At 39.7% G+C, this 26496-nt stretch overlaps 1 protein-coding gene across 1 annotated transcript; it reads right to left on the bottom strand.

The window, feature by feature from the left end:
• Positions 1–17843: 17843 nt before the first annotated feature.
• Positions 17844–18952, bottom strand: LOC138928960 (probable G-protein coupled receptor Mth-like 6). The gene is made up of 3 exons (XM_070287328.1): positions 18679–18952; positions 18548–18627; positions 17844–18486 (listed from the first exon to the last, which is right to left on the bottom strand). The coding sequence occupies exons 1-3, from the start codon at positions 18862–18864 to the stop codon at positions 18423–18425; spliced, it is 330 nt and encodes a 109-aa protein (XP_070143429.1). The 5' UTR covers positions 18865–18952; the 3' UTR covers positions 17844–18422.
• Between the last annotated feature and the right edge of the window lie 7544 nt (positions 18953–26496).

Raw genomic sequence — 26496 nt, 5'->3', positions numbered from 1 at the left:
TTTTACATTTATTTTTGAATTTAATGTTTTGACTTACTCCAAAATTTAGCTTGATTTAATGACTTGTCAGCAGAAATGATGTTGACATACTCCAGCGAAATAAACTCGCTTTATTGACTTTTTATGAACCGCAGACTGGAGGAGAAGCCCGAAACAAAGTCCTGGCAACATCATCATGACCACACACAACACACACAAGCAAAGTTCCAACATAATTTTTACTTCCGGTCGGCGCCATTGTCGCATTTCATATGGTTGCCTTCTTTTCTCCGTTTTTTTTCAGTTCCCTTTAGGTCCAGGTCCTGTTTTTGTCCAGCCGTTTGGGTACTTCCTGTAATGACCCCCCCCAGGCATCGGGCAATTAAATAAATGTCCTTTTCCAACAAACAATGTGCCAAAATGCGAAGCCAAAATGCCAATAACAACGGGGCAGCACAAAAGGAGGACAGGACACTTTCAGATGGTCTGTTGATATGTGAAAAGTGCCTCATGCAGTGCCAAGTGCTTTAAACTCTGAAATGTCCGCAAAGTAAAACTTTATGCTTTCAACAAAAAGTGTTGGTGAGTTTGTTTTTAATTAAATTTGTTCTTTCTTGTTAATTTTTATTTATTTTAAAAGCATTTTGGATTTTTTAAAATATGATTACGAAAAATCCAACTTCCACCCCCAAACATCCTTTCACCATTTTCACATTTTCCCCCATTTCGACACTCATGTTTCCTGCCCCTCCTGTGGCCACACTCCTGTCGGCGGTAATTGACGATTCTCGCGCCCATGTTGCTCCTGACAGTTCTAGTGGCCACCAGAGGCACTCTCCGGCACTGCTGTTGGTCATAATTGCGCGTTGTATTAATTTTTTACTGAATTTATACACACTCCCCTCAATTCGCTGGCAACATCAACACAAAAGAGCCTAAATGAGCAGGGAGAACGGGGAGTTTGAACGATAAAAAAAAAGCAAAACAAACAAACTGAAAAAGGCCAACATCAACATCGATGGAGAAGTTCCTACAAGCCAAAAGGACATGGAGAAAAATTGTAAAAATTGTACAGCAGAAATGCCCAAGTAATAAATATCAATAAATATGTTATAAATAATAACAAGCCTGATAATATTCATTTTAATTTATTTAAAATTAAGTTTAATCCTTAGATTATATTTTCTTTCACATAAATAATTCTAATAACAAAATATCTTGAAAATAAAAAAACTCCTAAATAGTTTCTCAGTGGATTTTGTTTTGTTTTCTCTTTTCATTTACAAGGACACGAGGTAGCCGCCTGAGTGACTTCCTGCTGGCTCTTGTGCCGAAATTCGCTGGAAACGACAAATTTTTAATTTGTAGCCGAGGCGTGCTTAACCCACACATACTCCCATACATATAGCGGAATCGGGAAAGGGGCGGGGCATTACTGAAGAGAAATAAATAAAATTTCGAGCGTTTGTTGCGTTTTATTTGGCATCTGCTACTGTACATTTTATGGCGCTTATCCGCGCGGCCCCAAACATCCGCCAATAAATTCAATGAGCGGGCCCGGGTGTCCAAGGAGGCGAACTTAAAAGCTCAAAGACTTTAATTGCATTCCCTCCCCAACCCACCTTTTTCCCATTTTCCCAGGATCCGTCAATGGGATGGTAGGCAATCAGCAGACGGAAAACTTTTCTCCAGTTTCCCCTCCATAGTTTTCATCTCAATGGAGAGGAGAATGATTGACCGCGTATGAAGAATTTCCTTCAACAGAACGACTAATGGGATATATATTTATTCTTAAATATTATATTTTTTTGTATGAATACATAACCTTTACCATACCCTTTATTATATTTTTGTTTCTAGCTTCCATGTTAATTTTATTTCACCTACAATTCCGGCTAATGGGTTGAGCAAATTTGGCTTACATTATGAATACTTAATTAATAAATCAACAAAAATATGGCTATAAATATTTGATTACAATTAGACCAGAATTTTTGACGCCAAACTGTAGCATTTAAATTAATTTCATTTGGCCGAATTTAAATTGCGAAACGCAACTGTCATTTATCAACTGGCAGCTGCCAGAGTGTGGGTGCAAACCCATAGGACTGTGTGAGTGTGTTCGCACACGTACAAGGACCCTGTTGAACAACCCCTTCCGAACAATATCCCCCTCGGCCTTCTAGGCCAAAACGTTTTACCAATAAACTTCACACAAAATCAAATTAAATTTGACAAACGTAAATCGATTTGATATGTCTGTCTCCTCGCCCTCGGAATGGCCCTTTGCCCTTTCAGCCGCCCGACACCTCACCGAAGGCAGGAGGTCCTGCATCGGGGTGAATTGTCTTCGTCCTTGGCAGCGTGCGTGCGTCTGCCCTATAACAATGAAAACAGATTGCCCATTGATACGGCCAAAACAAGAGGAGCGAACCCCTGTGTTCGTTCGTTCCTTTGTGGGAGCCAAAGTTTTGAATGTTTATTGTTTTAATTTACAATAAAAAATATTAAAATGCTCAATTTTGATTATCATTTTACAGTTTTATGTGCGCCAGACACTTGAACCGCACAAAAGTGAACTGATTTGAGTGTTCCGTTTCTGATTTCAGCTTAATGGAATATCTCGATGGCACCACACTGAACACCCACATGGATTCCGATTGGTTTTCCCGGACTTTAATTTGATTGTATTCCTGGGAATTAAATTTGAAACGCCCCCAAGAAAATTGGCTAGGCATTGATTTTCGGTAAACAAATAGCGGTTAAAAATACTCAAAATGTAAATAAAAACAAGAAAGGAAGCTAACTGCGGCTCGCCGAAGTTTGTATACCCTTGCAGATTGGTTTTCATATTTATATCATAAATTATAATGCCGAAAACAGACACTAAACAGAGTTTCATAACATTTTACCTATACTTATTATGTTTACAGTTTGAAAGTTACAGTTATACATTCCCAGCTTTACATTTTCTCTACATCTACGGATCGCTTCTATGGCAGCTATATGATATAGTTGTCCGATTTTCATAATATTGTTACCAAAATTCTGAAATAAGCTCATATCTTAAAGTAAATGAAAATACGTTGAAAAACAACGAAGTTATAATTTTGTCTATTACTTTCCCTATCGTTCCTATGGCAGCTATAAAATATAGTCGTCCGATTTTCATAAAATTTATACCAAAATTCTGATAAAATACCAGAAGCTCATGTCTCAAATTAGATTTAAAATTTTTTTCTAATATTTTAACTTATTTTTTTAGATTTTTAAAATTTTTTTAGAATTTAAAAAATTTTTTTAAATATTTTAACTGCCAAATTTGAATTTGAATTTAACTGTCAAATTTGAATTTAACGACGATCAGTTTCAGTGTGCCCAGGTGCAGTTGTAAAATAACACCTAAATTTGGATTCAAAAGGTTTGAGTCTCCGCTTACTTCCGCCGGCTCCGAAATGGTTTGAAACTTGGACTTTTTATAACAGTTTATACCAGTTTTCAGTTGCTTGCTGCTGATTTCTGTTCGCCTGTTACCCCAATTTGGGAAACGGGCAATTTGCATGGAAATGTTCGGAAATTTGGATTGGCTGCTGTAGGGATGTTGTTGTAAAAAGGTTGTTGTTGCCATAAGCTGTTGTTGTCGGCAACAAATAGGTATAAATGCATAAAATGAAATATAACAGTTTATACCAATTATTATATTTGCCCAAATGTTTTTATAACAGTTTATACCAGTTTTCAGTTGCTTGCTGCTGGTTTCTGTTCGCCTGTTACCCCAGTTTGGAAAGCGGCCAAATCGAATGAAAAAATTTGCTCACTTGCATCAGTGGTGCTCATCTCCATCAGTGATGCTCACTTCCATCAGTGATGCTCAATTTCTTCAGTGATGCTCACTTCCATCAGTGATGCTCACTTCCATCAGTGATGCTCACTTCCATCAGTGATGCTCATTTCCATCAGTGATGCTCACGTCCATCAGTGATGCTCACTTCCATCAGTGATGCTCACTTCCATCAGTGATGCTCATCTGCATCAGTGATGCTCATCTGCATCAGTGATGCTCATCTAGCTATATTGCAATATTGGGAGGCTATAAAATCGGGCTTAATGGCAGTGATGCTCATCTGGCTATATTGCAATATTGGGAGGCTATAAAATCAGACTTTGCATCAGTGATGCTCATGTAGCTATTTTGCAATATTGGGAGGCAATATATCAGGCGTAATAGCAGTGATGCCCATCTAGCTATATTTCTTTATTGGGACAAAATAGATAGATGAGCATCACTGATGCAAAGTCAGATTCAGTGTGCCCAGGTGCATTTAAGCAACATTTTAGCCAAAAAATGTACAATATGGTCACATCTGGTTTGAGTCTTCGCTTACTCCAAGATCAATGGTTCGAAACTTGGACTTTTTATAACAGTTTATACCAGTTTTCAGTTGCTTGCTGCTGGTTTCTGTTCGCCTGTTATCCCAATTTGGGAAACGGGCAATTTGCATGGAAAATTTCAGAAATTTGTATGGACTGCTGCAGGGATGTTGTTGTAAAGGGGTTGTTGTTGCCATCAAGCTGTTGTTGTCGGCAACAAATAGGTATAAATGCATAAAATGAAATATAACAGTTTATACCAATTATTATATTTGCCCAAAAGTTTTTATAACAGTTTATACCAGTTTTCAGTTGCTTGCTGCTGGTTTCTGTTCGCCTGTTACCCCAGTCTGGAAAGCGGCCAAATTGAATGAAAAATTTTGCTCACTTGCATCTGTGATGCTCATTAGCATTATTAAAAAATTAAAGCATACTTTTGGGGTTTTCTATTAAAAATGTGGCATCTTTTAGGCGGAAGTTCAGATTACAGTTTGATAAGCACTGGTCCAAGTGAGATTCAACTTTTACAGTTTGACAAGCACTTTTCGGATAATATAAAATGGCCATATCTAAAAAATTGTGCAAAAATGTTGAAAAACAGCTAAGTTATAATTTTTTTCTAAAAATTTATCGAACATTTGTATGGGAGCTATATGATATAGTCGTCCGATCCGGCCCGTTCCGACATATATAGCAGTGAGAGTATATAGAAGACCCTATACAAAGTTTCATTCAGATAGCTTTAAAACTGAGGGACTAGTTTGCGTAGAAACAGACAGACGGACAGACGGACAGATGGACAGACGGACAGACGGACAGACGGACATGGCTAGATCGACTCGGCTGTTGATGCTGATCAAGAATATATATACTTTATAGGGTCGGAAAGGTCTCCTTCACTGCGTTGCAAACTTCTGAATGAAATTATAATACCCTGCAAGGGTATAAACATAAGTTTTAGGGATTGGATTTACTAAAAATCTAAACATTTCTAGTTGAAGATATCTCTATAAAAACATTTGCAACAAAAAAAAAGTTCAAAAGAGTACACAACGCGTCGTGAAATTAAACTTTAAGAATTATCTTAATCAACAACAAGAAAGGAAGCTAACTTCGGCACGCCGAAGTTTGTATACCCTTGCAGATTGGTTTTCATATTTATATTATAAATTATAATGCCGAAAACAGACACTAAACAGAGTTTCATTAAATTTTACCTATACTTATTATGTTTACAGTTTGACAGTTACAGTTTTACATTCCCAGCTTTATATATTTTATACATTTACCGATCGCTTCTATGACAGCTATAAGATATAGTTGTCCGATTTTTATAAAATTTATACCAAATATCTATAATAATAATTTAAGCTCATATCTCGTAGATGAAAATACGTTAAAAAACAACGAAGTTATAATTTTTTCTATTACTTTCCCTATCGTTCCTATGGCAGCTATAAGATATAGTCGTCCGATTTTCATAAAATTTATACCAAAATTTTGAAATAATACCAGAAGCTCATGTGTCAAAGTAGATTAAAATACGTTGAAAAACAACGAAGTTATAATTTTTTTCGATTAATTTCTTGATCGTTCCTATGGCAACTATAAGATATAGTGGTCAGATTTTCATAAAATTTTTACCAAAATTCTGAAATAATAAAAAAAGGCTTCATCCCAAAAATGGTGGAATAATATTGAAAAACAGCCAAGTTATAATTTTTTTTCCAAAAATTTATCGAACATTTGTATGGCAGCTATATGATATAGTCGTCCGATCCGGCCCATTCCGACATATATAGCAGTGAGAGTATATAGAAGACTATATGCAAAGTTTCATTCAGATAGCTTTAAAACTGAGGGACTAGTTTGCGTAGAAACGGACAGACGGACAGACGGACAGACGGACAGACGGAAATGGCTAGATCGACTCGGCTGTTGATGCTGATCAAGAATATATATACTTTATAGGGTCGGAAACGTCTCCTTCACTGCGTTGCAAACTTCTGACTGAAATTATAATACCCTGCAAGGGTATAAAAACAACCTCTTGGTCTAGACATATTCTTTTACTACTCTTACTTGCTTTTATAGCCTTTCGAATTTGATGTTAGTTTTGCGTGTTCAATGGAAACACTTACAAATAAATATTGGCTATGGAAACCATTTTGCACAATTGCATTCCCCAAAATCTAATGGTTGCTGCTTGTTTGAATATTGGTTTTGGGCCAGCATTGCCCTCAGCTCATTCATTATTTTCCTTTGCATATTTAAGATTTTGAGCGGCTCGCTTTAAGTTCTTTCCCCTTTTACTGTTTTCCCTCATTTTCCCCAGAGGAATGTCTGATTCTCTCCCTGTGTGAACATATTTCCACACCAGGCAACTGAGCAACTGACTGTCTGAATGAACTGGCAGATGCAGTGGATGGAAATGGAAATGGAAATGTGGGTGTGGGTTACGTCCTGGAGGCTGAAGGCATTTTGTGGTTGGTGTGGCTTGACCAGATGGAATGCCTTTGGGCCCTGCTTTCCACCGGCTTCTGATTCGCTCAAAGGACCCCCTGGCCAGCCTAGACCGCAGCATTGAGTGTCTTAAAGATGGAAATTAACCAAACGCCGAGGGCAGTGGGGGGAGCGGCACATTAACTACGCATAATTTGCATGCCGGCGCAGCATTTGCGGTTGACGCCTCATTTTTGCGGTCACATGTGTGGGGATGAGCCGTCGGGGAGTCGAGGCTCTGTATCTGAAATATGTCGGGAATGCTGCTGCTTAAAATTCCCTAATGAGTTTTCCACTTATACGGGAAAGTCACCGAAAAAACAGCCAGAGTGGCAAAAACAGCAGGACGACGACACACACATAAAGGGATGGAAACTTTTTAAACTTTCACTTAAGATTTTTAGTGCTGAACTTGGCCCAAGGCGAAAGGGTTGATGGCTGGGGGCACAACCAGTGTTGATTAGTTTACCCACATCCACCATGGTCCGCATCATGCCAGTCGGGCCACTGGGAATAACCCACAGCTCACATGCATGATTTAAGATGTGTTTGATGTGCCAAACTTTGATGGCCAAGGCTGGCTGGCGAAAGTTTGCTCGGCAAGATGAAGAACCATCCCGCAGAGAGTTCACATTCGGCATTAAGAGACTCGCCGAGATCGTTAATAAGTGTCGCCAAGTTGGGATGGGAACTGGTAGAGGTAGTCTGCTTTATGGCTTATGATAAATTTTCCTTAATGACTTTAATTATCATAAATAGACCCGAGCTAGATGGCCTAGATCACTGGCCTTTCTCGGGGTTCATGCGGAACACTTGTCAACAAAAGCAAAGGTTATTTGAGTATTTCTCCCAACAAACCTGTTAAAAAATAGGAATGATACATACTTTTTATTTCGATTTTTTGATAATTTACCATTTTTTTTAAACTTATTTTTATATTATTTTCAATACAATTCAAGTCTTGGTTACTTTTTGTATAAAGTATATTTATTAAATTTTTATTATGAATAACATTTTATCAAATACAGCAAATGTCAGGTGAGTACTGTATTTATCACTCGGTTCAAGCTACGTTCACATTTCAAGCTGCCTTCGCCGGTTGGCAGGTGGAAAAATAAACCAGCTAACAAATGAAAGCCAACTGACAGCTGTCTCACCCTTAGGATTTCAGCATTTAAAGTTGGCCAGAGAAAACATATTTTAAAGCCGACCCTAAAAAGTGGAAATGCAAATGTGGAGGAGTGGAAAACTTACTTTTCCTGCTGCTGCTGCCGATGCTGCTCCTGCTGCTGGGGCTAAGGTCAAGTGCTAAAATATGCAGGCAGGCTGGCAACCTCGATGCGGTTGTCAAGTGCAATCGAACAATGTCAGTGGGCGTGGGACCAAAATGTCAAACACTGAGAGTTTTATGGGACCAAATGCCAAATACTGTACTGTTAAAGGGACTACATGAATACAGGATTGCATATGAAAATAGAAAAAGGACTTGGCTAAGATAGGTATTTTGTGTGATTATTCATGGGTATTTTAAACAACAAATAATTTCTTTTTATAGCCAAAGAAAGTATTAATGAGTAATTACCTTTGCTATATTATTTTTTGGCAAATTTTAAAGCCTTAAAAAATATTACAAAATCGAAACAAGTTTAAGCCACAACCATAACTACTGTGTTGCAGTTACCAAATCAATGGAGCAACAATCAGGAGGAAGGATATTTAAAATTCAATTCGATTCGAGTGCGTTGCGTTGCGGCCAAAGCTCACCTGAACGTGTGTGTGGTGGGTGTAGGTCATGTATACGATTTGAATAATGTGCGGCAATTATAATTTCTAATTCTGACGTCTGTAAGGCAAACAAAGCTAGCCAGCCAGCCAGCAAGAGAACTTTTCCCCCACAAAGCTCTCTTAGCTCACTCACTCTCTCTCTCAGTCTGTCATTCGAACTTCCAGGGGGATTCTCGAAAAAGCTCTCTCAGTTCGTTTCGAATTTCCCTGGCTCTCACTCCGTTTTCCCGCTCTCTTTTGGGCCGTAATCAGCGACATGGCCATCGACAACTACGACAATGTTGCCTGGTCCTTTTAACCTTTTGCCTGCCCCGCTCTCGAAAGTATGCTACGCCAAGAATCGTGGGAAGTGGGCCGCACCGAAGGTCACTAATTGATTAATATGGCAGGGGAAACGGGTTCGAGGAAATACGCGGAAAAATCAGTAAGAAATGAGAGGTAGGCAGAATTTATGTTAGTGTTAGCCGAAGCAGGTGAGCCATTCAAGTCCGGGTATCTCAAAGACAAGATCCCCGAGAAGGAGGGCTAAACTTTATCCCACAGCTCAGTCGGGCAATTGATAATGACTTAATTAGCTTTTACAATGAAGGGCCCACACATACACACACAAGCACAGTTGTCTGTGAAAAGCCATAAAAGGCAAAACTTTTCATAAAGGATTTTGGCAAAAAACTTTTCCTATTCGAGTCTGCCTGCGTGTGTGAGTGGGCCTGCCGTTTAATTTATATATTCGCATAGAGGTGGACTACAAAACTATATTATTGCTCCGGCAAAAGGATTAAAAATTTCGTGCCTAGCCTGGAACAGCGGGAAAGCGTGGCGAGGGGCTCCGGAAAATTTCACGAATATTCATATGTGGGTACGAGCCACAAACGACGTGGGCGTAGGTGTGTGGGAGTGGCATTTGTACGGCACTTTTCACGCATTGCCGAGTTTTATAGTTAGCCAACCCACAGGACCTAGCCCAGTTCCCCGCCCAGCCATCATCCTTCATCTGCTCACCACAAGTCCGGGGCATAAAAACAAACACTGGCAGCCATAAATGTGGCCAAATTTCTGAAAGTTCCCAAAACGTTAAGTGTGGTCTGGTTTAAACGGAAGTGAAACGAAAACTCCTGCCAGCAAGAAGGATTTTTTAAGGTTTCCCGAAATAAAATCCTTTTAAAATATAAATTTTTAATTTATTTAAGCAACAATTGTTATATTTTAAATCTATGTAAAATGAAATCAATTATACCAATAAAAAGAGTCTATAAAACGTTGTCAAGGGTATTAAAGTAGCATTTATTTACCCATCTTTAGCTTTTCCTATTAAATGTTTTCGGGTTAATTTACTGATAAAAGTAAGCTACAAAAACCGAGTTAATAATCGTAAATATTTTTATAGTAATTATAAATCAACATACTTATTTTCCGCATTTATTCAGCATTAATCTTGGCAATCCAAAGAGTAAATTTACTCCGAAAAACTTCGAGTCCCTCCCACCACAGCTTGGATCATGGCTTATCATAATTATTTATTTATTTATTTTAGTTTCCAGGCCCTTAAAAATGGGGGCTCATTTTTATGTTTATGACGCCTGGCTGGCAACTAATTTTGATGCATGTTCGTCATTAGGCCGGAAGGCAGCCAAATGGCGTGTGGCAAATGAGCCAAAGATGACGTGCCAGCAGCAAACAGGGCAAACAGGCAAGGAAAGAAGCCGGCTAAAATAACAGGCAGGGCAAAATGAGCGATAAGAAAGCAAAAGAAATACAAAAGAAAGCAAAACACAAATGAGGGAGTCGTCCGAAAGAACGACCGAGAAATATAGACGGAAGTTAAAAATTAATTTCAAGTACACCAGCGGCGGAGTCTGCAGCTGCAGCTGCGGCCGGAGATGGAAAATCTGGCACAATAAACGTAAAAAATTTAACACTTGGGAAAACAAAACGTAGCCATGAATAAAACGAAGGTAAAGTAGGTCCTGGCCCGGAAAAGCCGAAGGAGAAATTACTGGGACCAGCAGGTGCGCCGCTTCCTTGGCCCGCTTATCGCGCAAATGCTGGCCAGAGAGACATAAAATGCAATAATTACAATAAATACTTATTTATAATATTCCTTTGCTTGCACAGGATATTGAATTTTTAATTTCACTGCCTGTTTGTTTTTTCGCCAACGTCTCTGCGCTCTCGGAAATGTATATTAAGTTTAACTCAAGTGCCGGCCCTTGGCTCGATCCCAAGCGATTCCCTTAATGCTTAATTTTCTTTATTTTTAACATTTCGTAGGCGTGGGTGTGTGTGGATCGAACCAATTTTAATTTCAATCCGTAATTAGACACTACAAAGTGGCCATCGGCAAAGCGATTGGGTTTTATTTTCGGTTCTGGCTTTTCTCGTTTACCCACTTTTATTTTTAGCCGTCGCCGATTTCGTTTACGGAGAAACTTTTTCAAGTGATTGAACCCTGAAGTTCCTCACCTGAGCTCGGAGGTGTTCTTGTATACGTGCGTGTGTTCACCTGGGCGAGGAAATAAATTCGGTTTCCCAAATAGTTTTCATGGAAATTACTTGGTGCTGCCTTTCAAGAAATCAAGATGAGATACATCAGAGGAAAACAAGTGTATAATTAATTGCGGTTCCTTGAAAGCTAAATAAAAGATGGATAGTTGAAGGAACTTTTAGCTGAAGGAATTCCCTTAAAATCTATAGTATAAATTCAGATCCAAAGAGGTAATGCAAACGCACATTATTATACAGCTCCGCTAGCATTTTTTGTTTAATATTTGGAAGTACGCTTTAGTTCAACTATTAAATAATATATAAACCTTTCCTAAAGCTAAGTAAAATGTCAGATTCGAATTACAAGCGCGATTACATGCTGCTTGGCATCCTGGCTTGGCCGTCCTGAGTTGCCGTTGCTGTTTGCTCTTTTGCTTTGCAAAAACCAACTGAGTCACGTAACGTTAAATATTTATGGGGCCGGGCGTTAACCCAAATACGACCACAAACTCCCACTGAATTCCGCCGGTGCTGTGCTGTTCACTCGCAGCTGAAAAGGTTAAATCAAGCCACAGTCGACTTGATGGCAGTCTCGCGTTCCATTCACTCCGCCATTCCTAATCACTCCGGCGGCTGCGGTCCCAGCCTCATCACCTCGCATTGGCATTGCAGTGCAATCTGCATAACATTACCAATACCACCGGAGCACTTCATTTTGCCAGAGAACCAGAAAGCCAAAGGACCGAAGATCCAGGGAGTTGGGAAACCGGAAACCGAAGGAATGCAGCTGCAGCCATAGAATGCGCTTCAGGACCTTAAACGGGTTCTTTGACGTGGCTCTAGTTGGAGGATTGGATGAATTCCTTGGTCCAAACACCCAACACACACACGTATGTCCTTATTATTATTATTATTATTATGTATTACTCTTTATGTACCAGTCTCAATTAATGTCAGCGTGAGCACATAACGGTTTTCTTGTCATACATGTCAGTCAAACGTGTCGGGCAAAGCACTTTTTTCTTCCGCATTCCGCCACTGAGGGAAATTTAAAAAATAACAGGAAAAGTGTAGTATTTCCTTGAGTTATATTTCAATTCTAAAAGAGAAGTTTCTTAATCTTTACTAAATATATAAAAATTATTCAAAAGAAAGCCTCATATCGCTTTGTATAGTCGCTGATTAAGATCGCTTTTCCCTTATCTAATACCAATTTTTCCAGTGTCAGACTGACAAGCTGGGGGCAGAGGGCGTGGCACCAGGGCAGTGTGTCAGGCTGCCATGCGTTTATTCATTCGTCATTCGTTTCCTTTTTGTTGCTGCAGCATTTTCATTTCTTTCCTTCGCTTTTCCCGCCACTGCCCCAGTGGGTTTCCTTTTTCCGCTCTGTTTTTATTTCCCCGCCACGAATGCGTATTGAAGTGTGGCAAGGAAATCAAAAGAATCCTGATGAGATGTGCTTGCCACCCAACTCGCCCGCGCCTGCCCTTATAATTTTACAGCCCGTGCCCACACAATAAACCAGCGGAGAAAATCGCCAAAAATAAATAAACCAATATGGAAAATAAGAAAGTCGCACAAAAATAAGCACACATCCCGGGCTCGAAATGGCACTGAGGTAATTTCAATAAATATACAAATAATTGCTTCAGGATATTGTTCAATCGCTGAAATATTCTCGGTGACGGCAAAATATTTATGGAAAACGCATAAAAATATTATTGTAATATGTATGAACTTTATTAAATTACGTCATGAAATGATTTAGGAAATTTAATGCGAAACAAAATTTTAAAGCAAGGATGAAAATGTCAGAGAAACAAAGAAACATTAATTAACTGATATTAACTTTAAAACCTTTGGAACTAAAACATATAAAATCTGTTGTGCTTGTCGAGGACAATGCGGGATTGAAGTTATCAAAACGCCAAATTTATGAAATTAATTTGAGAACAATTCTTTGAAGTCTTCAAATTTTTTATCCCCAGAGAAGACCCACAGTATTTGCTAATGTTTTTCACAGATTTCATGCAAAGGTCAACCACGGAGAACGGTTGGACATAAAAAAACGGATTTATTGACACTTCTAATTGTCAAGAATATAATTCCGACCACTCAATTATGCTAAAACTTGAGCAGCCAATGAAAACACTCAACATCTGCGGGTGGTCCCTTTGCGGGGCGTATAAATTAATTTATATTGTAGAGCGAAAATGTCGGTGGAAGGACCAAACAAAAGCTTACACTCTCAGAGACACAATTAAAATTATTGAGGTGGCGCTGGCAGCGCACCAACAGTGGGCACTCATTGACTGGCGACGTTGGCCACACATCAAAAGTCCCACGCTGCGTATGAGTAATGTTCCCGCGTGCCGTGGCCCATTTTTATTGTTGTGCTGCTGCGTGGAGGCACTTAAAACTTAATGAAATATTTATAATAATGGTGTGTTGCTTTAGCAACTTTTTCCCCTCCATTTCCTTGTTGTTGTGGGCCAGCGTCTTTTTTTTTCTGGAATTATGAGTAAATTGCTACAAATCACGCCACTCTCGCATACTGCAGTCATAAATGCTGGCAAAAAGGACTCGTTTAAGTGCGTTTCCATTTGATTTTACTTTGAGTGCTTTCGGTTTATGTTCGTTTTAGCCTCAGGGTATGTTTTCTTAGGACTCGATCTGTTTTTCCAAGCCCAGCTGGGCTCTACGATTGTTTTTAAGAGGCTAGACTTTAGGCTAAACATATGGGAAAAGTTGTTGGTTTGGGAATCGAAAATTATATACAGTAGAGGGAATAAATATACCTATTTCTTAATAGAAATAAGTAAGGATTTTTATAATTTCATATTATTATATTATTATTATTATGTATGAGGCCTTATGATTGCAGCGACAGCTGAATTTTCCCTTCCAACACTTTGTAAGGATTTTATGTTCTATTTGCTCAGGCGTTTCCAATTTTTATGCCATAAATGTATTGTCGAGTTGTTTAGAGCTTAATAAAATATGTTGTTATATTTTGAAATAATAAAATATTTGCAAGTATTCCCCAATTTCTTTGATTCTTGCCTAGACAACAAATATTTATATAGTTATTTAGTCGTTGTGCTTTGCTGACACAATTTGTTTTCCGGATCTCAATTTGCATATATGCAACAAGCTACAAAATGTTGATTTCACATTTCGCGTGCCTGTGTTTATGTGCTTTAAAGTTTGTCTTTTAGCACCGCATTTCGCAGATTGTTGTTGCGGCGAAAAGATTTTTAATTAAAATGAGTAGGAATTGCCAAAACAATGGCCATGCCGAGAGCAGGGGGCAATCGGTGCAACTAATAATTTATGCGGATGCCGCAAAATGTTTCTTTTTGCTTGTTTGGAAATATTCCCACCTCCTTTTAGCCGCAAATTTATTGTGAGAGCGGAAATCGGGTAAAACAAATGGCAAATGAAGCCACCCCACCGCCCGCTGTGCATGTTGCAAAACAATTAAATTGAATCAACTGAACATGCAATGCTAACACTGACAATTGCAGTAACAACAGCAGCAACTACAACAACATGGGCCCTTTAACAACAACAAATCGGTAAACTATTTGCAGCATTTTGTGTACCTTTTTAATGAATTTATCGTGTAAATTTGCACTAACTTGTCACGTTTGCATGGGGATGTAAATGTCTGTGCCGTTGAGTGGGTGTCCCGGTAATGTTTTGCTAAGCCAACACAACAACAGCACTCTTACACACACAAACAATTACTCTGCCATAGTACACAGAACACCAACCATTTCGCATTAATTTTATAATTAAATTTATAATTGTTTTTGGCTTCAAATTAAGCATACGCCGTGTGAGCCGCAGTGCAAAAATCCAAGACGGAAATGTTTAACAAACCCGGCAGCAGATGTCCTTAACCATTACATATATTTATACATTTGTTTTTATTTATACAATAAGTGCAGTATCACCGCACTTCACTTGATAATTCGGCCTTAAATATATTGCTGTTAAAATAAAAGTTGCTGGAAAAATGAAGAAAAAATTGATATATGTAATACTCTGTAAAAAGTTCGTAAGTGCATTGTAGTAAATTAATAAATATTTTCAAAAGTTTTAAAAATGTATAATTGACAGCCTAAATTTGAATTATCTATGTCAATATTTGTTAGTAATTTTAAAGAGTCTAAAATAGTTTAAACTACTTTGTTTTACAGCTAAAAATTCATTTGCAAAAACAATTATATGGTAATTATTAAATATTACATATAACATAATATTGTTTTCATTTTTTCATATTAGTTTTTATTTTTATTGCAAAGGAACTTTCTTAATATATATTTAAAAGTTAACTTCCCAAGAACCGCTAAAAAATTTGATTAAGTTCTACCCATCGAAGAGGCTTGACTTTTGTGGCATTGTTTATAGGTTCGTTGATGGCCATATTTCCGAATAATTTAATCTACGTCACAATCGAACAGATACTTACACACACACAGGCACAGATGCCAGCAGGCGCATTTATCCTGTTAAAATTTAAAATGCAACGCATCTGGAGTAATTCCTTTATTTGCCCTGCCCAATCGAATGAAGCGGCATTAATATAAATCTGCCGGGCATAAAGCGGGTAATATCTTGGAGGATGTGTATCGCAGGACAATAAATAATTATTCTGGGCTGCTGCACGTTAACTCGATGTCTGAGTTAATGTATTTAAATGCAATCATTGGCACGTAAACATCAAGGTAGCCTCTGGTATGTTTACTCGTTTCATTAAGAACCTCATATATTTTTCGGAGACATTTGCGGCTGTTTTAAAGTAAAAATCGGTGCCTTAAAACTGCAGAAAAAAATATACTCACATCTAAAAAATTCTCAAAATCCTGGCCATTGCGAAATGCTTGCCGATGGCAGTAATTTCAGATTTTAATTAAATTCTTGTCGTGTTTGGCTTGCCGCAGCTACCTTCATACATACATACATAGTATATATGGAACAGCCAGCAGCAGGATGACGAAGCATCAGCACGTCGCCTGAGTCTGCTCCTGCTCCTGTTGCTGTTCCAGTTCTTGCCGCTTCCTCTGTCGCTTGCAGCCAACAAACAATCCGGATCCGGCTGCCACGCCCCTCCATCCGCGAAGCACCTGGGAGCGCTTCTGGCAAAACTAAAGCGGCTGCTACCACCAGCAGGATAATTGTATATGGATTTCACAATATTTGTGCAACCTTAACGCAAAATTAAATACGGTCGAATGGCAGTGGACCCGCAGGAGGGGAAAGACATTTTTTAGAATATCTGCGAAGATGCGAAACTCTAAATTTAATTTATATTTTATTTAATTTATATACTATTTAATTAGAACAAGCTAAAAAGCTGTCAATTTTAAATTATTTTCACTATTATTAGATTCTATTACCCGCTTAATGGAGCGCCTGCGGAGGCAAATGAATCGTGGCGGCTTTAAGCTGTCAGCTCTCAGTGTTCAGTGCTCGGCGTTCGGTTTCATGTTCAGTGCTCTGCTTTCAGCAGTCTGTGTCTCGGCCAGCTTTGATTGCCCCTCATTTGTTGCGGTGGCGCGACCCATGCCGATTGTATGCTTGGCGAGGCGTGCACATGGCACATGGTCACGGGTGGCACTGTGAGTGTGAGGCACTATCCAGCTGAGACCAACGCCCACACGGACCGAAAACAATGTCCAATGTGTATTGTGAGTGCACACGCGGTTAGGCAAACATTTTGCCAACTATTGAACCATTGCCAGATTGTATTGACACTGCAATGGCACACAACTTGAGCTAGGAGACGACCTCCTTTGCCGCTCTGCTCTGCTCTACGTCCTCGTCTTTTACCCCCATTTTCCTAGACTGCCATGCCGCGCCTTGCCACTTTTCCGGCTTTTCCCGGAACGAAGAGTGTCGTGTCGCCGACTGTCGCCAGATTGCACACGCAAATCCCCTTGAATTGCTGATTTCCCAGTCTCAGCCATTTTATATTTACTGTAAGCCAAGTTGCCAAGTTGGCCTGCTGCGTTGCAGTGTCCATAAATCTAGTGCCAAAGCGGATTGCGAATACGAATGCGATTGCGATTGCATTGATATGCGATGTTGTCTAATGCCGTCGACACTTTGCGTCCGCCGGTTTTGTTTATTGTTGTAGGTCTTGGCTGTTGGCGCGTCTTCATAGCTTGTCGGCCATTCACCACTTGCCACTTTCCATTTGCCTTTTCCTATTTCCGATTTGCCACTTGCCATTTTCCAGGCATTCTATTATAATGCCCATGCCTGAGAATGCTTGAGAAAAGGCATTAAATGACCAACTTGACCATTCCATGGGGTGTCTTGAGCTATGGCTTAGCTGACAGGCAATTGCTTTAATTATAATCAAGGAAAATATAATACCAATTTCAGTTTCAGTTAGTTGTGCTATGAGATAACCTATAACCTTTGCAGATATCGAAAGCGCTCTATATTTGAAGAATAACATTTGCATAATCCTATGGCAGATTATTTCTTACAGATTTTGATTCAAACTTAATTGATTTTGTGACTAGTTTTGTTATTAAAATATTTTATATTATACACTATCAGGAATTTGTTTCAGCGTTTTTAGAAAATGATATTAACTTGAGGAAAATATCATGGGGAATACCCCATATTTAGAAACAGCAAAACCTTTTTAGAGGGCTAAGTATATATCAAACGTTTTTATTATTATTTTTATTGTTAAAATAATATTTATTTCAGTAAAGAATTAGTCAAGAATTGGTTTCCGTTGATTGTGTTCCAAGCATAATGTAGCATTACTTTAAATTAATTGAATCTTTTCTTTTAGCAAGCTACAGATGCAATTTCTATACTATCTCGTCCAGTCAGAGGCTCCCAAATGGCTCATATATGTACCAGGACGTCGTAGTTCCTGTCCACTTGACTGGAAAATATGCCTACACGAAGTAGGATTTGGGAAATGTGACTGCTGTGAAGAGTCACTTGCGGGAAAATGTCTGCCAGCTGAAGCCCTGCATCTGGGTCTGCTGCCGCTTTAAAGATATGCAGCCCAATGGCAAGTGCAGTGATGGAGGAAGTGAATCGGATCAATCCCTACCTAAATGTGACCCTCCAGAACGGATCCGTGTTCAGGAGGAATTTACTCAAGGATTTTATCGTGTTTTAAGAAATAATGAGACCTTGAGACGACTTGATAGAAGATAAGTACACATTAAACGAGTGTTGTCTGCATGAAAGCCTCCAGTAATCTGTTATCTTCCGGTATTGTAAGCCATATCTAGCCATCGTAGAAGTACTTTAAGTCTGTTTTATGTAGATGAAAGTACCTTCAAATCACCAGGTATGCATTTCACAAGAAGCTTGTACTGTGACCTGTAAATTAAATATGGTTTATAATCGCTTTACCGTGGTTGATTTTATATTTACAACTAACCTTGTCTCGAAGCTTCTCAAACGTAGAAGGAAAACCACACAGCTCCTGAATTCGCGTGGTAAAAACCAAAAACCTTCCTTCTAAAGAGCACAAATTAGTCAAGGAAACCAAGGATGTAAACAACCACGAACCTCGTACAATGTGTACGCATCTTCTATCCAATCGTCCTCGGGCCGCATTGTATCTTTTAACACGATAAAATCCTTGAGTAAGTTCCTCCTGAGCACGGAACCATTCCGGAGGGTCACAGTCAGGTGGGGATCAATCCGGTCCAGGTCCTCCATCAAGCCATCGGTGCACGCGCCATTGGTCTGCATATCCTTAAAGCGGCAGCAGAACCATATGAAGGACTTCAGCTGGCAGACACATCCCCGCAAGTGACTCTTCACAGTCTTAAGAATTTCCCTTTCCCGGCACTGTGTAGTTATATTCTCAAGTCAAGTGGAGAGGAACTACGATGTCCTGGCACAGGTATGAGCCACTTGGGAGCCTCTGACTGAGCGAGGGACATAGTTTGATAGAAATGACATTAAGTTTGCAGGATCAAAGCAAAAGAAATTGATATGAAAATCTTAAAGTGAGGCTGCATTATGTTTAGGAACACAACCGACGGAAACCAATTCTTGACTAATCGAAATTTAGCTTGGCGCGCGAGAATAAATACTTTTTTGGGCTCGACTTTCTAGAGAACTAACAGAAGAGGAATTTCTCTGTGAGACGTATCAAAATTCTTTAGGGAACTTGATTTCAATTAATTCCCTCTTACCCCATAAATCTCGTAAGCGATTCTTATCGAAAATAAAATATATTTTTTCTAATGCAAAGAGGCCACGTCAGCTGTCCTGAGTGCCCCCAAGGGACTGGCGATACAAAGAGCAATTAAAGAGTGCGTCAATTGTTCACAGAAGTAATAAGAAAAATATAATTTTGTCGCTTGATATATTATTTATTATTGCTGATAGTAACAACAACATTTTCTACCCACCCCTAGGAGAATCAGAAATTCAAGCTTGTAACCAAACTATATACATGGTCATTCCTAATTCAAGTACAATGCCCTGTCAAGTGGAAGGCTTTGTGGCTTGTGTAAATTACCTCTGAAATTCCAGGCTGCTGAACCAAACTTGTTAAAAGTTTAGCCAAAAATGATGATGCCCCTGACCTGGGCATCCCTGCGCATTTCAGGTAAATTACCCAGACTCGCCTGGCCAGTGGACATTTCAATGGAATTTATTAAAAATTTATGCACTTGCACTCGCACTGGACTCGTATTCCCAAGGCCTGGACACACATTGGCCAATTTCTAATTGAAAATTCGGACCGGCTCATGGATATTATGGACAACTTTGCCTTTGTTGCTGCCGCTGTTCATTGGGCATTAGCCATGGAATTCGGGTGGGGGCTCGGGATGATAAATTGCTACATAAATTATAATAAACGCACATGGGGAACTGGCCATGGTCAGGGGGATTTGGCCGACAGAGGTGGGCCCTGACCACACATATAGTTTGGGCTTAAATTTACATGAAAAACTAATTCCGCCAGGGAAGTCCTACAGATGCAGCTGCCGTCGAAGCCGATTTTTGTGGTGTGGATGATGGAATGCCATACAAATGGAGTTCACACTCCCCAGCCTGATCGGCATAATCATCGGAATTCATGGATCGCCGCCACGATTACACGCCCAAAGTCAGGCAGCTGTTGCATAATTTAAGGGACTTTCGGGGCATCCTTGAGCTTGCCAGCTGGAAGCCAAGGCTCCAATACTTAAGTAGTGAGCAATGGGTGTAATTAAATATAGACCACCTCGAAATAGATGGAAAGAGGGAGAGACTGCAGCTGCAAGTGCCAACAAATTATATTACAGCAGTCGGCATTCCCCGAAAGCGACCCCTTTGTCTACGAGGGAGGGAGCTTCAGAGTATGCAGCGACTACGATTTTATAGCCGCCCCGACATTTGTGTGATTTACGGGATGGGCAGACAAAAATCCCAGCCACGAAATGAAATGAATAGATGCCGAGTGAATGCAAGACAAAGAATGCAGTGCCCGTGGCAGACAGCGGTCTCTAGAAGACTTTTAAAATGCTCTTTTAAGTGTTACGAAGAAGCCGAAAATTTAAATAATATTTAATAAGTTTAAGAATTTAAAAGAAATATTACACAAAAAATTACCATATGGAAATTAAGAACCAAATAAAACTTAACTTTGCAACTTAACTTTGTTTATTGCAACATTTTTCTTTCAGATATTTAAGATCACTTAAAAAAGGTTTTTCCTATTGAATTATGCTACTAATTGGTGACTCTATTCCTAAATTAATAATTAAGACATTTATCCGAATTTTGCTCAAAGGGAAGCCTGCTACTTTAGACCCCACCTCCAGCTCCAGTTATTAAACAAATTGGACTCATTTTGATCCGCTCCACTGGCCGAATATGCCCACGTGCCAAAAACCTCAGATGGTTAAGCTAACCCCACATAAATGGGTATATTTGTATTTGTGCTCGTACGTGAAAGAGCGGCCGCAAACATGCGTGTGTGCTGTGTGTGAAACCGACTTCACACCTCACCGACTGCAGGGGGCTTTGGAGGGTGGGGTTTTTGGAGGGGATTGTGGGCAGGGGGGCGGGGAGGAAAACAAACGCTGCCGGCAGTGAAATGCAATGCGCAAAATGCATTTTCCGCGACTACACAATTGAAGTAATAAATCACAACGGCACGAGAAAAAGCAGGGCGAAAAGTTTTTCGGGGCTATGGCTTTACAGGGAGAATAAAAAATGCGATGGGATTAGGCTTGTATGAATATAGATATACATATATTGTGCATGTGTATGTATATACATAAGTATTACGTGCAATCATGTGGAAATGCCCGGGAAATGCACACAAACTGGAGACGAAGCTGGAAATGGGAACGGGAACGGGAACTGGACTTTTCCGAGCACCTATTAAATTGTGCACTCATTAATCATATAGGCACAGGCGAAGGGACATCCCTGTTGCCCCATTTGGCTTTTGCTTATTTTTTACATCGAGCGTCGGCAGAAAATTGAAAGAGATGAAAAAATAAATGCAAATTTATGCACTTTTCACGGGCAGCACACGAGTCAGGCGACCGACAAAAAATTGTATATAAATTTGTTGAGGCGGGTGAATTTAATACACTTCATAAAGTGTTTTTCGGCAAATCATCTGTCGAAATATATTTTCTCCTTTTTTTTAGGTCTGCCTATTGCAGCGCCATATTGCGTATACGCCGCAGTGCACACACACGACTCAATAAAAAGTTCAGAGAAAGTATTTCAATGGAAATGATTGCGACGTTTGCCAGTAAATTGCAGCAAGAGAATTTCTGAAATTAATTTCAATTATTTGTTTGAAACGAAATAAAAAGAATACCTTGTAAATAAAAATGCATGGCAAGTTAAATTCAATACAATGGCGATTCAAGTGTGAAAAATACACGGCTTGTTTGAATTCCCTCTGAGTGTGATCGCCCATGAATGTGAATGACCATTCGCCTCGTGAGGGGATAATTGGAGTGGATGTCTGTCGGCCTCGATTTGCAGAAAATTAAATATTAATGCAATGAAAACATGAGGCAAACATAGTAAACATGGCGGTGAATCGGTAAAGATTTATTCGCTTATTCCTGAGAAAATAAAAATTATATGTATTTATTCCAAGTCTGCAAAGTTACGGTACCTTTTAAAATACATTTTTAAGTGATTTAAAAATTTAAATTTAAGGAACCAAAAATATTCATTATTGTGCTGGCCATTTTAGTGGAGCTCGAGAAGCTCTCCAGCAAATTGCCATTGTCCCACTTAGATTGCTCAAATGAAAAACAAAAACATGGCAGGGCGAGCTGCTGTGCTTAATTAAAAGCATTACAGCGCGTGACCTTGTCCGCAGGATAGTGCGGAATGGAAAAAGGGGTGGACACTCCTGGTCCCCGGAGGCAGGAGCAGCGACCATTAGGAAAGCAACAAGTGCGGAGCAACAACTTATGCATAATGGCCCGGGTGAAGCACCCTCTATTGCGTTTCCGCTCAAAGGCAAATGGTCGCAAGTGCCGCCCATCTCTCTTTCTCTAGCCCCCTGCTCTTCCCTCTCTCTCTCCTTCTAAGTATCCTTGCTCTGCCATTCCATTTGGTTAGTAATGCTGCATTCTAATCAGGCATAAATACACAGGGAAAAAGTGTTTACTTTTTAAATTAATAAATAATGCAAGGAATATAGATAAAAGTAACTCTAAGAACTCTTTTCTATTCGAATGCAGACTCGGATTAAACTAAATCTATCCAGTAACAATGTCCTAATGATAGAAAAACAAAAAACCTCATTAAGACAAGAAGAAAACAAATACATTTCACTTTTAAACTTTATAATTCACTTTAAAATATTCAAGTTATTTCAGTTTTTGTCCATGTAGAACAATACAAGACCAAAGAAGAGCTGGTGGGACGAACCCCCTGCAAACAACATAATTAAAAAGGCGTTCTCCGACAGTGCCACGCCTCCATTTGGCGCAATTGCGACAACAACATCTAAAGGAACTTCCTGCCTTCTTGTCCGCCCTGCCCTCGACCGTCTGGCTGCGCCATTCTAATTAATATTTTAGGGCTTGCCAACAGGCAACAGTTACACATTTTCAGGATTGCAGCTGCTGAATAATTGAATTCGGTGACGAGGTCAGAGACACTCGACTCGCCCCGTTGTCCTGTCAACACGTTGGCCAAGTCGCAAGCCCGGCAGGCCGGTGGCAACTCAGCAACTCGCCAAACTGTCCAACTGGCCTCCAAAGTCAATTTGCAGTGCCGCGCTTGTCTGATGGAATTAAGGTTGATTTTGGAAATTACCCTCGGGCTGGAGCCTCGCTTTCGTTTAAATTGCGTGCGCGACATCTGCAAATGCACTTCCTGTTTGCCTGAATTTTGCACTCTGACTCTCGCAACTCGAAGACTGGCAGAAGCGTGGAGTCAAGGACTGCGAATGGGCCAAGTGCAAGTAGTGCAAATGCGTGTGGAAATCTTAGCAACGGCTTTCTGCCACGACTTAAGTCTGTTACAAGCACACACGCAGGTGAAGGTGGCAGGGAGAAATGGAGGCTGCCAAGCTGTCCGCCGGTCTCATTTTTACCAGATTTATGCCACTCCGCCTGCCCATCAACTTTTGTCGGAGGCAATTTCAACCGAAAGCCCCAACAAAACTTTCGTATACATTATGCATATCAGTTTCGGGCCAGAGTGTTGTTTTATTAAAATGGAGTCGAGTCTAGCTGTGCACAGTTTTCAATCCGTTTTGGCGCAAATAGTTTGCTCCCCACATTCCTGGCTCCTAATTACTTTTGTTTTTTAATAATCAACCTCGACCCGACTGCGTATGCTGCTGCGTATTAGGTCCGTCCTGTCCAAGCCACAAAATAAACTCGCAGTACTGGCAAAACTTTTTATTATTAATTTAGCGCTCCGAACTAATAAAGTATGCAAGGGTCCGAGGGCTTGTGACCTGCTGAGCCCGTTTATTGTTCGCTCTTTTACAAATTATACAAAATCATTGTACCCAACTCAGCAGTGTGTGTGTGTGGGAGTGTTTGTGTTGGCAAAACAAAAATGTATATTCCATGTGGCGGCAAAGCGATGATTGTTTTGATATGGGCAAAAGTTAATGAGTATATTAAGAGATAAGAAGTTTGTTTGTGCCGTTGAATGCTGCTAAATTTATGGGTATACAGTATGCAAATAAATAGTGAGGGCTTAACTGTAGTAAATAAGTGTTTTGAATAGCGAGTTGTTGCTTATTTTATAGAGGGTTTTCATATTGAATGGATAAATTGAAAACTATTCAAAAATAACGAACTATTATAAAGGTAAAAAACCTTTACAAGAATTCAATTAGGCCTATTTTTCTCTTGAAATTCAAACCCACAATTCACCAAGTTCCTACATCTTTACCCAACTTAAACAGCAAAATGTCAAATGCAGTTTACACTTTAAATTTTAGCAAGAGGCAGTCAAGCAGCAGGTAAAGGTGGGTGTTTATATAAACATGGATAGCACCCTACGAGCACCACTTGTGTGTATGCGTGGGTTTCTGTGAGCAATGCAAATCTAGGTCATGCTGTTATTTCCGGCTTTTGTGGCCAACTGAATACACACACACACACACACACACACACAAACCCTCAGCCAGCGGAACAACTCCTCCGATCGCCTTGTGGAGCTTTAGCCAATTTGCATTACAGGGAATTACTCCCTTGAACCCCCTGAAATCCTCCCTATTTCTGCTGCCTTTGTTGGTCCGAAAACCAAAATGAGTGGGTAAACAACACATTTGGAAGTTGCTATTAGGTTCCTCCTGCCACCGCCATTGTTCGAAATGGTTTTGCAATGGAATTAGACTCTAATTTCATTGTTCGTACTTCAGGAGGGCAGGGAAAGTCCCAATTAAAACACCAGCTGCCTTTGTCTCAACTCAATACTATATATTGTGTCTGCAATCACTACATAATTACTCTGTCTTTTTTGCCCTTTTTGGCACTGAAATTGGGTGTAATTACTGGCGCTAAAGGCGAAGACAAGTTGATTTGCGGCACTGTCACTGTCACTCCGATTGGCGGAGGACACGTTAAGTCAGTCCGCAGGCAAGACACGTGCTGTGAGTGAACCGCCAAAACGGCTTGTTGACAGTGCACAAATTACCGCCGACAGACCGAAGACAAGTTAATAATGCGGCCAAGACCAAGATGGCTAATGCCTGAAGGGGGTAAGCAAATAGCAGAGGGAAAACTTCGAAGCGCATTTAAATGAATAAGCATTTAGTTTGTTCAAGAACATTTACACTTCGAGAGAGAGGGTTATTTCTAATACAAAAGAAAAACTTGTTAAATTTGTCAGTTCATTAATTAAGATCATCTAATTAGAGCGGTTTAAAATATTATCTTAATCACTTAAAAATAATCTTGTTACAAGCATTACCCGCTTAAGCCCTCATTTAGCATTTCGATCAAAAATTCTTGGTTTTAAGGCACGTTTTTCTGTCTGCAAGACTTACATCAAAGCCCCAACGACAAAATCAACGCCACAAAAACATTGCACAGCATCATCAGGGGCATCAAGCGCTCTTCACTATGTTGCACAACACACTCACACCAGCCCACAGGCACCCATACCCACAGATACACCCATGACCAGACACACACACCAGCGCGCTGTGAGTGGAGCACTTTGGCAGCTGCTTACATGTGACACTGCGGCCCGGATAAGTAGGCAACGAAAACGAAAACAGCTCAGGCTGCATGTGTGTGTGTGTGTGTGTGTGTGAGTCCTGGTGTCACAACATACTCGAAAATGCCATTTGGCCGTAGTTCTTGTTCTTGTTGCTGTTCCTGCTGGCGGTTGACAACAACATTAACGCTGGAAACGCTAATTATGGAAATTAAAAACTTGGCGAATATGTAAAAATGTGCACTTTTAATTAAATACAGACGAGACCGGGGCCATTGGGGGGGCAGAATATAGGGGACAAGCATTCGCCTCGCCGCAATGCAAACAAAAGTGCACCGAATGCCACAGCTTCAGCCACGTGTGAGGCATTGCGAAAATTCCTTCACCATGCGGTACTCATTGCCAGAGCGCAAAAAAAAATAAAAACAAGAGAAATATACCATATAGAGATGACCTAACCCGATAGGGAATATAAAAATATGAGTAAGGATAAAAATTTAAATATGAGTTATAGAAAAATAAATATTTTTAAAAGTAAAAAACAAGTTAAAAAGTATTTTTAATTTCTTAAAATATAGAAAATTCTCTCAACTTATTAACTAAACCTTCAATGGTAATAAAAGTTGTATACCCGCCGTTAGGGAAAAAGAAAACCCACCAGTTTGTATGCAAGAGTCTGTGTGTTTCTTTAATTTGCATAGAAACAAAAATTGTTTA

Source organism: Drosophila kikkawai, chromosome 3R (assembly GCF_030179895.1).
Source record: "Drosophila kikkawai strain 14028-0561.14 chromosome 3R, DkikHiC1v2, whole genome shotgun sequence".
Classification (NCBI taxonomy): Eukaryota; Metazoa; Arthropoda; class Insecta; order Diptera; family Drosophilidae; genus Drosophila; species Drosophila kikkawai.
Note: the sequence above shows the minus strand (reverse complement) of the source record. Positions and strands in the feature narration are given on the sequence as shown.

Bases quoted from the DNA above. Each gene is read 5' to 3' on its own strand.
- LOC138928960 (XM_070287328.1), bottom strand. From the start codon at position 18,864: ATGCAGACCAATGGCGCGTGCACCGATGGCTTGATGGAGGACCTGGAC. The intron at 18,628-18,678 runs GTTCGTGGTTGT...TGTGCTCTTTAG, and splicing joins ATGCGTACACATTGTACGAG to AAGGAAGGTTTTTGGTTTTT. The intron at 18,487-18,547 runs GTTAGTTGTAAA...TTTAATTTACAG, and splicing joins TTGAGAAGCTTCGAGACAAG to GTCACAGTACAAGCTTCTTG.